This window comes from Felis catus, chromosome A3, assembly GCF_018350175.1.
Source record: "Felis catus isolate Fca126 chromosome A3, F.catus_Fca126_mat1.0, whole genome shotgun sequence".
NCBI lineage: Eukaryota > Metazoa > Chordata > Mammalia > Carnivora > Felidae > Felis > Felis catus.
The window spans coordinates 21,840,675-21,853,426 of record NC_058370.1 but is presented as its reverse complement, the minus strand read 5'-3'; the positions used below and the strand labels follow the sequence as shown (position 1 = coordinate 21,853,426).

The 12,752-nt window shown below is 45.2% G+C and overlaps 1 protein-coding gene across 1 annotated transcript in view; it reads left to right on the top strand.

The window, feature by feature from the left end:
- The window catches only part of CTNNBL1 (catenin beta like 1), a 161,345-nt gene that overhangs the window by 93,318 nt on the left and 55,275 nt on the right, over positions 1 to 12,752 (top strand). Inside the window, exon 11 of the mRNA XM_003983481.5 lies at positions 5,649 to 5,830. Within this exon, the coding sequence (XP_003983530.1) occupies positions 5,649 to 5,830 (182 nt within the window). The remainder of the gene's footprint in view (positions 1 to 5,648; positions 5,831 to 12,752) is intronic.

Sequence of the window (12,752 nt, the reverse complement as noted above, 5' to 3'; positions counted from 1 at the left end):
CCACCAATTCTGTGTTATTTGTGAAATGGTTTAAATGTATGCTGCATGGTAACTGAAGGTGCCCTGGAACATGACCATCATTCATTTCGAGAGGCCCTTTCCTGAGTGACTGAACAATGAGGATGTTATATCTCAGTTTCCTAATTTCTGCTCACATCATTATCTGCCCTAGTCATGGCCTTTGCAGATTCAGTTTGTAAAGTAGGGTGCTTAAGTCCAGCTACAGTGAAAACAAATACATTATTTGTCTCGTTTCCTGATAGACTTAGCTTGATGCAGAAAACCCTTTCCTGCTGAATTTGGAACCTTGCTTACTCTGCTCCTGATACTTAAGATTTCATGTCTCACAAACGTGCCTTTTTTATGGTACTCAGAGCTCTTTGTCATTTTTCACTTAGCTTGTCGTGGGCTCCTGACTGACCTCCCTGCCTCCAAGCTCTGTCGCTCCAGTCCCTTCATCACACTGCTGCCAGAGTAAGCTTGCTAGAGTGTATCCATCCAGTGTCCTCCTCGTTTTCGACATCTCATGGCTTCTCAACATCTATGGCATGGAGCCCAGGGGCCCGGCAGCACATCGAGGGCCTGTCACGACCTCTGCCTGCCTCCCCTTCGTCCTTTTCCAACCCAGGTCATTCACAGCTACCTCTGGTCCCCTGCGTGGCGCGCTGCTACTGCCTACCGTACCTTCGCGCATGCTCTTTACGCACGCTGCCCCCGGTGGCGCTGCACGCCCTTCTCGGCCTGGCAAATGCTCGTTCTTCAGACTCCCTTCAGATGTTACTGTCCATTTGACACCTTCACTGACTTCTCCCAGATAAAGTTAATTATCTCCACCTTTCACCTCCTTGGACTTAGTTTCTATTGCTTTGGGCTTTTGAAATTACTTTTATGTAACTGTCCTTACATTGCTTAAAGACGAGGAGTGTATAATTCCTGGCAGCTAGTGTCACGCCCGCTGCGTGAAGGCACGGGCTCAGTGGTAGCCATTTTTTTTCTTTTAAACTCAGTAGTTGTGTTGAATGTCACTTGTGAGTATCTGTGGGTTGTTTTGATTAATTCTGTGGCCAGGGGAATAAAGGTAGGGAATAAAGGTACTGTATTCACAGTACATCCTTGGTCTTTTGAGGTAGGCACCAAGTAAGATGTCCAGCTGTCTTGGTTTGCCTGGGACTGAGAGGTTTCCCAGGCTGTGGTACATTCAGTGCTAGAAATGGAACAGCCTCAGGTAAGCCAGGATGGGCCAGCACCAAGGGGCTCTGTCAACAAGCTTTTTACCTCCTCTCCTTTTCTTAACTCATCAGGACCCAATTTGGGCTGGCTAGTCTGACCTAGGATAAGCGTGCCTCGTCGTCTTTAGCACTTAAATAATGCGATGTCTTAATAGTGTTTCCTCTGCAAAAGACTATCAACGAGAAGTTATTTCCGATTCCTTTAAGGGAGGTTATTTCCAATTCCTTTTCTTTGGTTTTCAGGTGAGAAACTGGGTGAAGGGCTTTGGGCCCTTTTTGGTCAGGCCTTGCCTCCTCTTGCCTGACAGTCACCTTGCTCCATCTATCCATTCTCCCCTTTTATATCTTTAGTATCCTCATCACCATTGGCTTCTTGACACCCTAAAAATATGACTGAATTGTCCATATTCTTCAAAATATAATTTTGAAAAATTTTTACCCTTGTTTTCTCCTCAAGCCGATGGGCTTTCTTCTCCAGGCTTTACTAGGAGTCACCCACAGTCACCCGTCTTACTTTTTCACCTGCTTTCAAATATTTACATATATATCTGTTTTTTCCTATACTCCCCCAGATGTACCTAATCTCTCTCTCCCTCTAAAGTAACTAACACATAAGAGTCTCAGAACAAACATGATTCAATTTGATCTGCTTCACTCCTAGAACCAGTTCTTTACTTGGAGGCCTTATTGTGCCATACAAGACAAGGTGGCATGGCCTTTGATATGGCCCATGTTTTCCCCTCAGATCTAAGCTAGGAATGCTGTTCCTTTATGCTTCAAAAATGCCAGTCTTCTGTCTGTTCTCTGACCATGCCGGCCCATTTCCACCTTAGGGATTTTGCACCTGTTGTTCCTTCTGCCTTTAATGTTTTGCCCCTAAAATGTTCCAGACCAATTCATGTCAATACTCAGATCTCAATATAAATGTTACCCCTAAAGAGGCTTTCTGCAGTAACCTAACTCAAAATATCCTCTCCATTCATTCATTCTTTTACATTGCATTATTTCCATCACACCTAACGCTATCAAGTGCCTCGATTTTCCGTATGTCTCCTGCAGTAAGAGTGTAAGCTCCATGAGGAATGAGACTTGGTCTATCGTAGTCACATGAGAGGTATCCAATAAATGTTTGTAGATCGAATGGGGAAAAAGTTATTTGCCAACTTATACTTTTGCCTGATTATTTCACATTAATTTAGTCTCCCTAAATAGATTTACATGTTTTTGAAAGCAGAAGCCATGTCTTAATTTTTGTTTTTCTCTTGTGTCTTCCACAGTACTGAGTAAGTGCTCAGTAAATATTGAATATTGGATTGGTTGGTTGATTTACTTGGTTGATTACCAAGCTATGAAATGACTGACTTGTTCCTCTCTATCTCATAGAGTGTTAAAGAAAACACTGGAAAGTTATAGAAAATTATACTCCTTAGAGAACTATTTGCAAGAGCAGTAGACAGTGGCATAATTATTTTATGACCTTTGGACTTGAGGGGGAAAATCACTCGTATTTTTTTCTTGAAAATAATTTAACTTTTGTAATTCTCAAAGCAATGCATGTTAATTAAGAAACACGAAAAACATGGGGCGCCTGGGTGGCTCAGTCGGTTGAGCATCTGACTTTGGCTCAGGTCGTGATCTCGTGGTCCGTGAGTTCTAGCCCCGCATCAGGCTCTGTTCTGACAGCTCAGAGCCTGGAGCCTGCTTTGGATTCTATGTTTCCGTCTCTCTCTGCCCCTTCCCTGCTCATGCTTTGTCTCTCTCTGTCTCTCAAAAATGAATAAACGTTAAAAAATATATATATTTTTTTTTAAATTAAAGAAACACGAAAAACAGGAAAGGGAATAATAAGATGCAAAGAGCATTTGACAAAACCCAACATCTTTCATGATAAAAATACCTAAACTAGGAATAGAAGGGAATTTCTCCAACCTTTGATATAGAGCAGCTACAAAAAATCCACAGCTAACATCACAGTGAATGCTAAAAGACTGGCTGCTTTCCCCCTAAGATCAGCAACAAGACACCACTTCACCATTTACATTCAACATTGTACTGGAGGTTCTAGCCAGGGCAATTAGGCAAGGAAGTGAAATAAAAGGCATCCAGATTGGAAAGGAGGAAGTAAAACTCTCTCTGTTTACAAAGGATGTTCTCTTGTCTGTAGACAATCCTAAAGAATCCACCAAAAAATTATTAGGACTAATAAGTGAGTTCAGCAAGGTTGCAGGATAATACAAAGATTAATTTACAAAAATCATTTGTTTTTCTGTACACTCACAATGAACAATCCGAAAGTGAAACTGTGAAGATACTTGCATTTACAATAGCATCAAGAGTATGATACCTAGGAATAAATTTAACAAGAGAAGTGCAAAATTTATACCCTGAAAACAACAAAACATTGTTGAAAGGAATTAAGGAAGAGCTAAGAAATGAAAGATTGCAGTACTCCCCCAAAAGTTATATGGATTCAGCACAATCCCTATCAAAATGCCAGCTGACATCATTGTAGAAACTGATAAGCTGATCCTTAAATTCATATGGAGTTGATTGCAAGGGACCGAGAATAGCCAAACGGTCTTGAGACAAGAACAATGTAGGATTCCCAATTTTAAAACTTACTACAAAGCAGTGGTAGTCAAGACAGTGTGTTACTGACGTAAATTAACAGAATATAATTCGGAATCCAAAAATAAAACTGTGTCTGGGGTCAGCTGATTTGCAATAAGAATGCCAAAAACCTGGAACGGGGAAAGAATAGTCTTCAACAAACGGTGCTGGCACCATTGGGTGTCCACATGCAAATGAAGTTGTATCATTGCTTCACACTCCATACAAAAATTAACAGAAAACGAGTCAAAGAACTAAATATCAGAACTTAAACTATTAAACCCTTAAAAGCAAACATAGGTATAAATCCTCATGCTATCGAATCAGCTCTGACACCAAAAGTGCAGGCAACAACAACAAAGCAGGTAAGTTGGACAGCCTCAAAATTGAAAACCTGTGTCCTTCGGAGGATACCATCAAGAAAGTTGAAAAGGCAGCCCCTAGAATAGAAGAAAATATTTACAAATCATATATCTGTTAAGGGACTTGTATCTCCAGAACAAAGAGCTCTTGCAACTAAATAATAAAGATAATTAAGCTAATTTTAAAATGGCCAAAGGATCTGAATAGACATTTCTCTGAAGAAGGTACACAAATTCCGAGTAAGCACATGAAAAGATGCTGACGGCATTAGTTATCAGGGAAACGCGAATTAAAACCACAATGAGGTACCATCTCTCACCCAATGAGGATGGCTGGCACCAACAAGTCAGCTGACGAGTGTTGGTGAGGATGTGGAGAAGTCAGAACATTTACACACTGCTGGTGGGAATGTCAAATGGTGTAGCCAGTGTGGAAATAAGTCTGATGGTTCCTCAGAAGGTTAAACGTAGAGTTAACCATATGCCCCAGCAACTCTGCTGCTTGGTTTACATGCACTCAAGTGTAATGAAACATATGTCCACTCAAAAACTTGTACGTGACTATTTTAGTAGCGCTATTCATAATAGCCAAAAGGTGTAAACACATCAAATGTTCATCAGTGGATGAACAGATAGACAAATTGTGGCATATCCATGCAATGGACTCTTCAGCTACAGCAAAGAATGAAATACTGACACACGGTAGAGCACGGATGAATCTTGAAAACGTTGTGCTGAGGGAAAGAAGCCAGTTACAAAAGGCCACCTATTGTACGATACCATTTATTTGAAATGTCCAGAATAGGCAAAACCATAGAGACAGAATGTAGGTCAGTGGTTGCTAGGGTGGGATGGGGAGAGTAGGGGGGTGACAGCTAAAGAGTAGGGGATTTCTTGTCGGGATAATAAAAATGTTCTTTAATTGACTGTAGTGATAGTTGCACGTATCTGTGAATATACTAAAATTCAATGAATTGTGCATTTTAAATAGGTGAATTGTATGGTAGGTGAAGTACATTTTGATAAAGCTGTTAAAAAGAAAGAAAAAGGAATAATGTGATTCATAATTCCACCACCCTGAAATAACCTCTGTTAGCATTTTGATCTATGTCTTTCTAGTCTTTTTTAATGCATATTTCTCACATAATTGAGGTAATGCCTCATATAGAATTTTGAATATTACCTTTTGTGCTTATCATTCTGACCATAAGAACCCGTTCATTCTATTATAGACTTTCCTAATTATTAACAAGTGTGTAATATTCTGTGTAGATCTACCATTATGCAATAATTTTCTCATTGGTGGACATTCAAGTTGTTTTGTTTTTTTCTGTCTTTCTTTTTTTCCCCCTTTATAACGGGTACGGCAGTATATCCGCCCCCCACCCCCTTTTTTTCTGAGACTAGAACATCCCCATGCCTTATGTGAAACCTCTTTTGTTCCCAGAGAAAAGAAGATCTCCCGGAGCAGTGCCCTGAAAGTGCTGGACCATGCCATGATCGGACCCGAGGGTACAGACAATTGTCATAAGTTTGTTGATATTCTTGGCTTACGGACCATCTTTCCCCTCTTTATGAAATCTCCCAGGAAGATCAAGAAAGTGGGAACCACCGAGAAGGAGCACGAAGGTAGGGTGCCCTGGAGAAGTCAGCCTACTTCAGGTGCGTTAGGATGCACCTAAGGAATGGGGGAAATGAGAGCTACTGTGAAACCCTGAGACGTGCAGTTGAGGAGCGGACTCTTAGGCAGAAGAGCGCTAGCTTTTTCTTTTCGTCCTATTTTCTCGCATGGAAACACAACCCAGAGACCCCAGATCACCCATGGCCTCTGTTGCATGGGTTCTCTGCTTCCTTAAATCCTCGTGGTTCCATTTTCTTCTGGCCTATTAATAAGTCTGGGCGTGAGGGTTTTGTTTTCTTCACTATAATTTGTAGCGAGGTGTCTCTCTGATGGAAGACCCTTTTGAAAAGAGTAATGAGGTGGCAACACATGTCACCGCCAGAGTGGTGCTTTCATGTATTTCTGTATTAAAGTATGATTCAGCCAACATCAGGAATTGCCGAAATAAACTATTTACAGCCCAGGTTCCCCTTTTTATGTTTCTCCTCCCTGATGATGCACACTCCCAGCAAAATGCTGCCATGAATTGCGATGCTGTAACCAGAGTAGTTACTGCTCGGCCAATCTCTTCCTGCTATTGTCTAGTGGCTGCTGCATCCCTCCCCCCAGTAAATAGCCGCAGTGCAATCTGGAAGGCCAGGAATTTATGAGCATTGACAGTTCTGCTGGAGACTAACAGACACTTACACTGGGGAATTTACATGGTTGGATGGTTGTTTTAAAGTGTGGGGAGGGGGCTGGGAGGGGGCAGAGGAGCTGGTGTGGGTGAGAGAGGAGCAAAACCGGAGCTGATTGGCCAATTTAGTTGTCTTGTCGGAAGTTAACACTTGTCCTGTGGTCTGGGGGATTTTTTTGTCAGCGATTGGTAGATTTGTGGTGACTGTCTACGGGATCTTTTGTACTCCTCACCCTCCCGGCTAGGAAGCTTGCGAGTCCCTGTCTGTCCCTTCTCAAATGGACTTTGCGCAGTCCCTTCCAACTCGGAGTGGCTAAAGGGAAGGTGACACGAGTCCCTTCAGTGGTCACTTCCAGCCGCAGCGGTGTCTTCTCTGATCACATCAGCTCTCCAGAGACAACAGAAAGTCTGGCGGGAGTGGATCTGGCAGGGCAGGGAACGGGACTAGAGATCTGAGAACCAGGAGGGAGTTTGGCTCACCTCCTGTCAGTTGTTGGCCAAACACCAGCTGTGAACACGTTAACCCCGCTGCCAGTCTGTTTTCTTTCCTCCATGGGAAGTCAGCAGAATGAGGCCCCGGGAGAGGGGGAGTGGGTTGTTCCGGAGATCTAAGAGACAAAGTTTTGCAGTCAGTCACCATTCGTTGAACACCTCCCACGTTTCTGGCACTGCTGTGTGAGGGCTGTCTTGTTTAGGCCTCACAACCCGCGTAGTAGATCTGGTTTTTTAGACGGGAACCGGCCCGTGCTTCTACAGCTCGCTGGCTGTGTGACTTCAGACCTTTTACTTAACTTCTCTGGACTGCATTTTCCCTTCTGGTCTATAAAATGAGGAAAGCAGACTAGTGAGCCGGAAGCTCTTCTGTCTGTGGCGTAAGATTCTGAGGCACAGGCTCCAGTTGTCAGGGCTCTGTCCTGTGATCCAGGAAGCTCCTCAGGAACTGTGCTGTGGCTGACCTGCTGGCTTCTGTGGAGACACCTGATGCTGCATCTTGAGCATGCTTGAAGAAGGGGTGGGAGAAGAGCCCTTAGCAGGCTCTTGCTCTGTGTGCATGGTACTGAGGAGAGGAAAAGCGACAGATTCAGTGAGCAGCTGTTTTCCTTCGGAAAAATGTGCCCAGTGGCGTGCCGGTGACAGTACATTTGCTTTAGAGTACCCGCATTAGAAATTTGATAACATTATATTAGCGAGGGCAATGGCTTGGTAAGACAGCTCCTGGAAGGCATGTTTGGACTGTAATGGCTGGTGAGGATGAACTCTGCTTTCTGAATACACCAGCACCCAGAGGGAAGAAGTGAGTCCCGGGGAGAAAATGCAGGCCTGGGCCCCCTCCCGCCCCCTCCCGCCCCTGCCAGCTGCCGCTGCGCTTGGCACACTGGCCCTCCAGCCTTGATGCGAGTGTGAGAACGGAGGCGGAGTAGGACAGGGGCACATGTGCAAGGTTTCTTTGTCCTGTCCTGTCCTCCGGGCTGTTGTCCCTGTGCCGGCCCTCCCGATGCAAGTGCGCCGGGTCTGTGTGGTCAGCTAGAGCACAGCAGCCTCAGACCGCCAGGAGTATTTGCGACAGGCCCAGCTCATTCTTGCCCCCAGGCTTCTACTGTCCTCTTCCCTCCGCAACTGTTTTCTCTGGCCTGCCTGCCTGGATACCTTTTAGTCACCCTTCAGGTCCTTAGTTTTGATGTCAGCTTTTCTCGGGGAAGCATTTGATGAGCCCCGAGACTAGAACCGAGCCTCCTACTGCATGGAGTCTTGGTCCTAGGACTTTGCCTTTATAGCCCTAAGATTATGGAACCATTGGCCTTGTCAGCTCTGGGTGCCAGGGCTCAGCCCGGTGCTCAGCGTGTGTGTGGTGGATGCACAGTAGATGTTTACTGCCCGCATGAATGAACAACCACTTCTCTAAAGGATTGATCCCTAAGAACAAACATGGAGTTTGGGGCTCTGCTTAGAACCCGGCAAGGTGGAAGTCAGCACAGTTAACTTCAGCAGGTTGATGGTCAGTCATACACCTGGTGAGTGGTCTTTCACCCACCTTGTTTGGAAGTAAAAACAAACGGGTTGCTAGCCATGGTTTTGCTTTGTTTCATTGGTTTTGAAATTATGGCAGAAGCCCCCCTTTAGTGCCATGCATGCCCTTAAGAGCCACGTCTGAAATCAAATAAAGGAGACCTCCTTTAAAATGGAGTGAGGAGGCCAGAAGGGGGAGCTCTCACACCCCCATCAGTCCTCCTCAGCTGAGACCCCAACAGGAAGAGACCTATCTTGCACTCCCCACAGGAAGAAGCCTGTGTGTTGTGACTACCCCAGCGGGAGGAAGAAAGATTTTCTCCTTGCCCAGCAACAGCCCAGTCAGTGAAAAGCCACGACACTTCAAAGTCCCATTTTATTCTGGTGGACTTTTGGTTTATAACAGCCCCTCAGAACCCCCTCTACCCCCATAAAAGAGCGTTCCTCTCCTTTGTTCTCTGGACTCGCCTATAGTTTTGCCGTAGCTTGAATGACTTGAATTGCAATTCTCTATTCCCGGGTAAACCCATTTTTTCTGGTAAAAAACTGACAGTTTTATTTTTAACATTAACACGTGTTATGGATAGAACGTCCTTATATAAGTGAGGCCACCCTGTGACAAGCTTCTTTTGGTAATCCGGCAACTCCTCTAATTAAGCACTACCGGCTGGGAATCCGCTGGAGGGCTGCCCTGCACTCTTCCCTTTATGGTCAAACCCCAGGGACTTGTCACATACAAGCGTTAACTGCTGTAACTCATCCTGGTCCAGTCTCCTCACTTGGCACCTCTCAGCACCTCCCCAGACTCTTAGGGCAGCAGCAGAGCCTGGCGTGGTACAGATGGAGCCACTGCCTATCACGCACGTGACCTTTCTAAACTCTCTGAGCCTTCGTTGCCCTGTCTGTGAAATACTAGACCTACCACATGGGGTGGTTGTGAGGGTCAGGTGAGGTGACACACATAGACTTAGCGTAGACCCCAGGATAGCGTAGGCTTGTTATTAAGGAGTTTAAGTTCTCACCTCTACCAAACCTGTCTCCGGTTCTGCCTTGGTCCACGCACCCATCCTCCTAAGAGGTCAGTGGGAAACCAGGCTGCTGACACCTGGCTGGGGCAGGTACGGAGAGTGAGGAGGAGTGGATTTTACTGGGCAAGGGGACTCGTGATGAGCCTGTCTGGCATCAGGATGTGCTCCATAGTGGGTGGCATAAAACCAGCTGTGTTCCCCAAGCCGACGGAAGGGGCTGAGAGAGGAGAATCTCTAGATTAAGATGACTCTAGAGAGGAGGGAAGAAGCAAAACCACCCTTAAGCCCTAGAATTGCCGGTAATTTAGTTCCGCTTCTGTGAGTTGGGCTGGAGAAGGACAAGAATTATTGTAATTGAAATCCTTTCAGGTTTGCATAATAAAACCTTCAGAAATAGATCAGGGGAGGCACTTAGCTTGGGGGGTTGGGTTGGAAAGAAAAAATTTGCCCTTGGGTATAATAGCATGATTGGCTGCCCCCTTGGTTTTATAAGGATTAGTACGGCATGCGTAGTCTCCTTGATATTAACTGCTTCAGAGTGGGAGGGAAGAAGAAAAGAGCTGGGATCCAGAAATGGCATTTGACCTTTACTTCTTGTCTCTTTTAAAATTCTTATTAAAATAGGTCCAATTTCCCTTGTATTGCTTCATTAGGTAGGTGAGCTATTGAGTTTGTAGCAGTTCTAGTTAATTGCGCTGTTTTAACATGCTTCCCCTGGAGGCTGTTAGGAGCTCTAAGGGGGTGAGCTGCGAAGCAGTGTGTAGGTGTGTGGTGTGCGTGCTGGGCAGAGGCACACGTTCTACCTCGTCAAAAGTGACAGCGCTTGCTAACAGGTCAGTGCTTTAAAGAATACTTTTCTGTCATCTGCAAAGAATTGTAAGTGACGCTGGTGGACCCCACACATCAGGAAGTGTGTGGTGGCCTGGTGCTTCTCGGACTCCCAACTAGCGAGGAAAGGCGGACCAGGGCTCCTGCCACCTGCCGGCGCTGGAAGAGGGGAATGGAGAAACTTTTCCTCTGGTCGGAGGACCATGGAGTTTGGCCAGCGTCAGTGAAAAAGACACGTTTTTAATGCCTCCATGGTAGGCCACGGCAATGACATGGCATCGTTCGAGGCCGCTTTGTATCGGGGCTCCTGCTGTGTTCAAAATTTAGCAAAGACAGGAGCAAAATCCTGAGGGAGGCTGCTCTTCCCTGGTGTTCATCTCATCCTTTTCCGTGGCTTTCCCTGTCCCTCAGGTGTTCATTTTTGCGTGGATCGGTGGTGTCTTCCCCCAGTGTGTGTGTGTGTGTGTGTGTGTGTGTGTGTGTGTGTGTGTGTGTCTGTGTGTGTCTGTGTGTGTGTCTGTGTTTTGCTGTACATACTCTCCTTGATTTCAACTACTCTCTACGGCTTTAACCTACATCTTTTTGCCGTTGATCCCCAAATCTTCAACGTCTCTCCCAAGCTCTAGTCAGCCCAGCTAATTAGCCAGCAGACAACTCCATCAGACAGGCCATCTCAGCTCATTCAAACCCATACTCAGTCCTTCCATTGCCCAAGGCTCTTCTCCTTTTCTTGTCCCAGTAACGGTCACGGCACCACCTTCCACCCTGCCACCCAAGGCAGAGATCCATGCGCCATACTTAACTCTCATAGTCCCCACATGTAATTGATCATAAGTCCTATAAACTCTGCCTTATTCAGTTCTAGTGCTGCTGATTCTGCCCTCATCACCTCTGCTAGCTATCACTGCAGCCTCAATAAGTCTCTCTGCCTTAGACTTTCAGCCCTCCTGTCCTCTCAAAGTCTATCTTGCGTGCCACCACCCAAGTGAGAAAGACACCCTCAGTCCTCAACTGTAAATTTACAGTTTACAGAAGGGGGAAATAATCCTGGGGAGCAAAGCAATTGCACATGTATTTACCAAAAAATCATCTCAGCAAGTACAAAAACATACCAAACAAGAATTACTTCATTATTAAAGGGAACAGGAGAACAGGAATGCTTAGCGAGGAAGGCACTTCTGGTGGAAGGGAGATGAGGGCATAGTCTAAAACAGAGGCACTGGGATTTCAGCCTTCCAGTTTATTAGTACCTATATCCAGCATCTGTAGGAGTGTCTACACATCTGAACACGTTTGAGTCTTAACAGCTGCCCCACGAAGGTTGGTGTTCTCATTCTGAAAATGAGGAAATTATAAGACTCAAGGAAATCATGACTTCAAGTCTTATAATGGGTAAGTGTCTAAACTAAGACAGACCTCAGCTTCTGATCACAAATCTCACACTCATTTCACGAAGTCATGCCATCGGTATTTGCTCTTCTGGATCTAGGCTAGCTTGCTCTTCTCTGGGTTGCTTTGCTGGTGAAATGAGAAACTAGATCAGAAGCCCTTGGTTCTAATCTTGGTGCTTTGCCCCAGGACAGGTCATTGTGATGGTGGGGACTCTAACTTATCCTTTCGAATGGTACAAGCAATTAGGAGCAAATGGCAAGATGACGCCGTGAGATCATGTCTAGTCACTTTTAGTGCCTGTCACGGGGCTCACTCATGGGAGGTGCTTAGTATATATTGGTTGAATGAATAAATGAATTTATTTAACACCAGTGTAGCATTAGCCATCAACAGGATTGAGGCATATACCAATAGTTCAGAGCGTTGCAGAACTCAAAGGATTCTTCCCATGTTAACCAATTTACGGTTCTCCCCCAAGGCCACTCAGCCTCTGTCCCATAGTAGTGTTTAAAACATATTTGCAGGGCACCTTGGTGTCTCAGTAGGTTAAGCATACGACTCTTGATTTCGACTCAGGTCATGATCTCTTGGTTCATGAGTTCGAGCCTCGTGTTGGACTCTGTGTTGACAGCATGGAGCCTGCTTGGGATCCTCTCTTCCCCTCTCTCTCTGCCCCCCCCCCCATTCTCATTCTCTCTCTCTCTCTCTCTCTCTCTCTCAAAATAAATAAATAAACTTAAAAAAATAAAAACATATTTGCTTATTCATCTGTGAGAATAGGGTTAATGCCGACCTCCTTGGGTTAGTGTGAGAACTACCACTGTGAGATGGGCTGGCTTATGCAGGTCTGCCATAGTGCGGGTGCTTGAGAAACGTTAGCTTACTCTAGATTATTATTTTAATAAGGGCCCCGGACATCATACTGTACTAATACTTGTTACACTCGAGGTTGTAGAAGCCTAGAGGAAGACGCATTCTAGGGATTCTGGGAACGCTTAA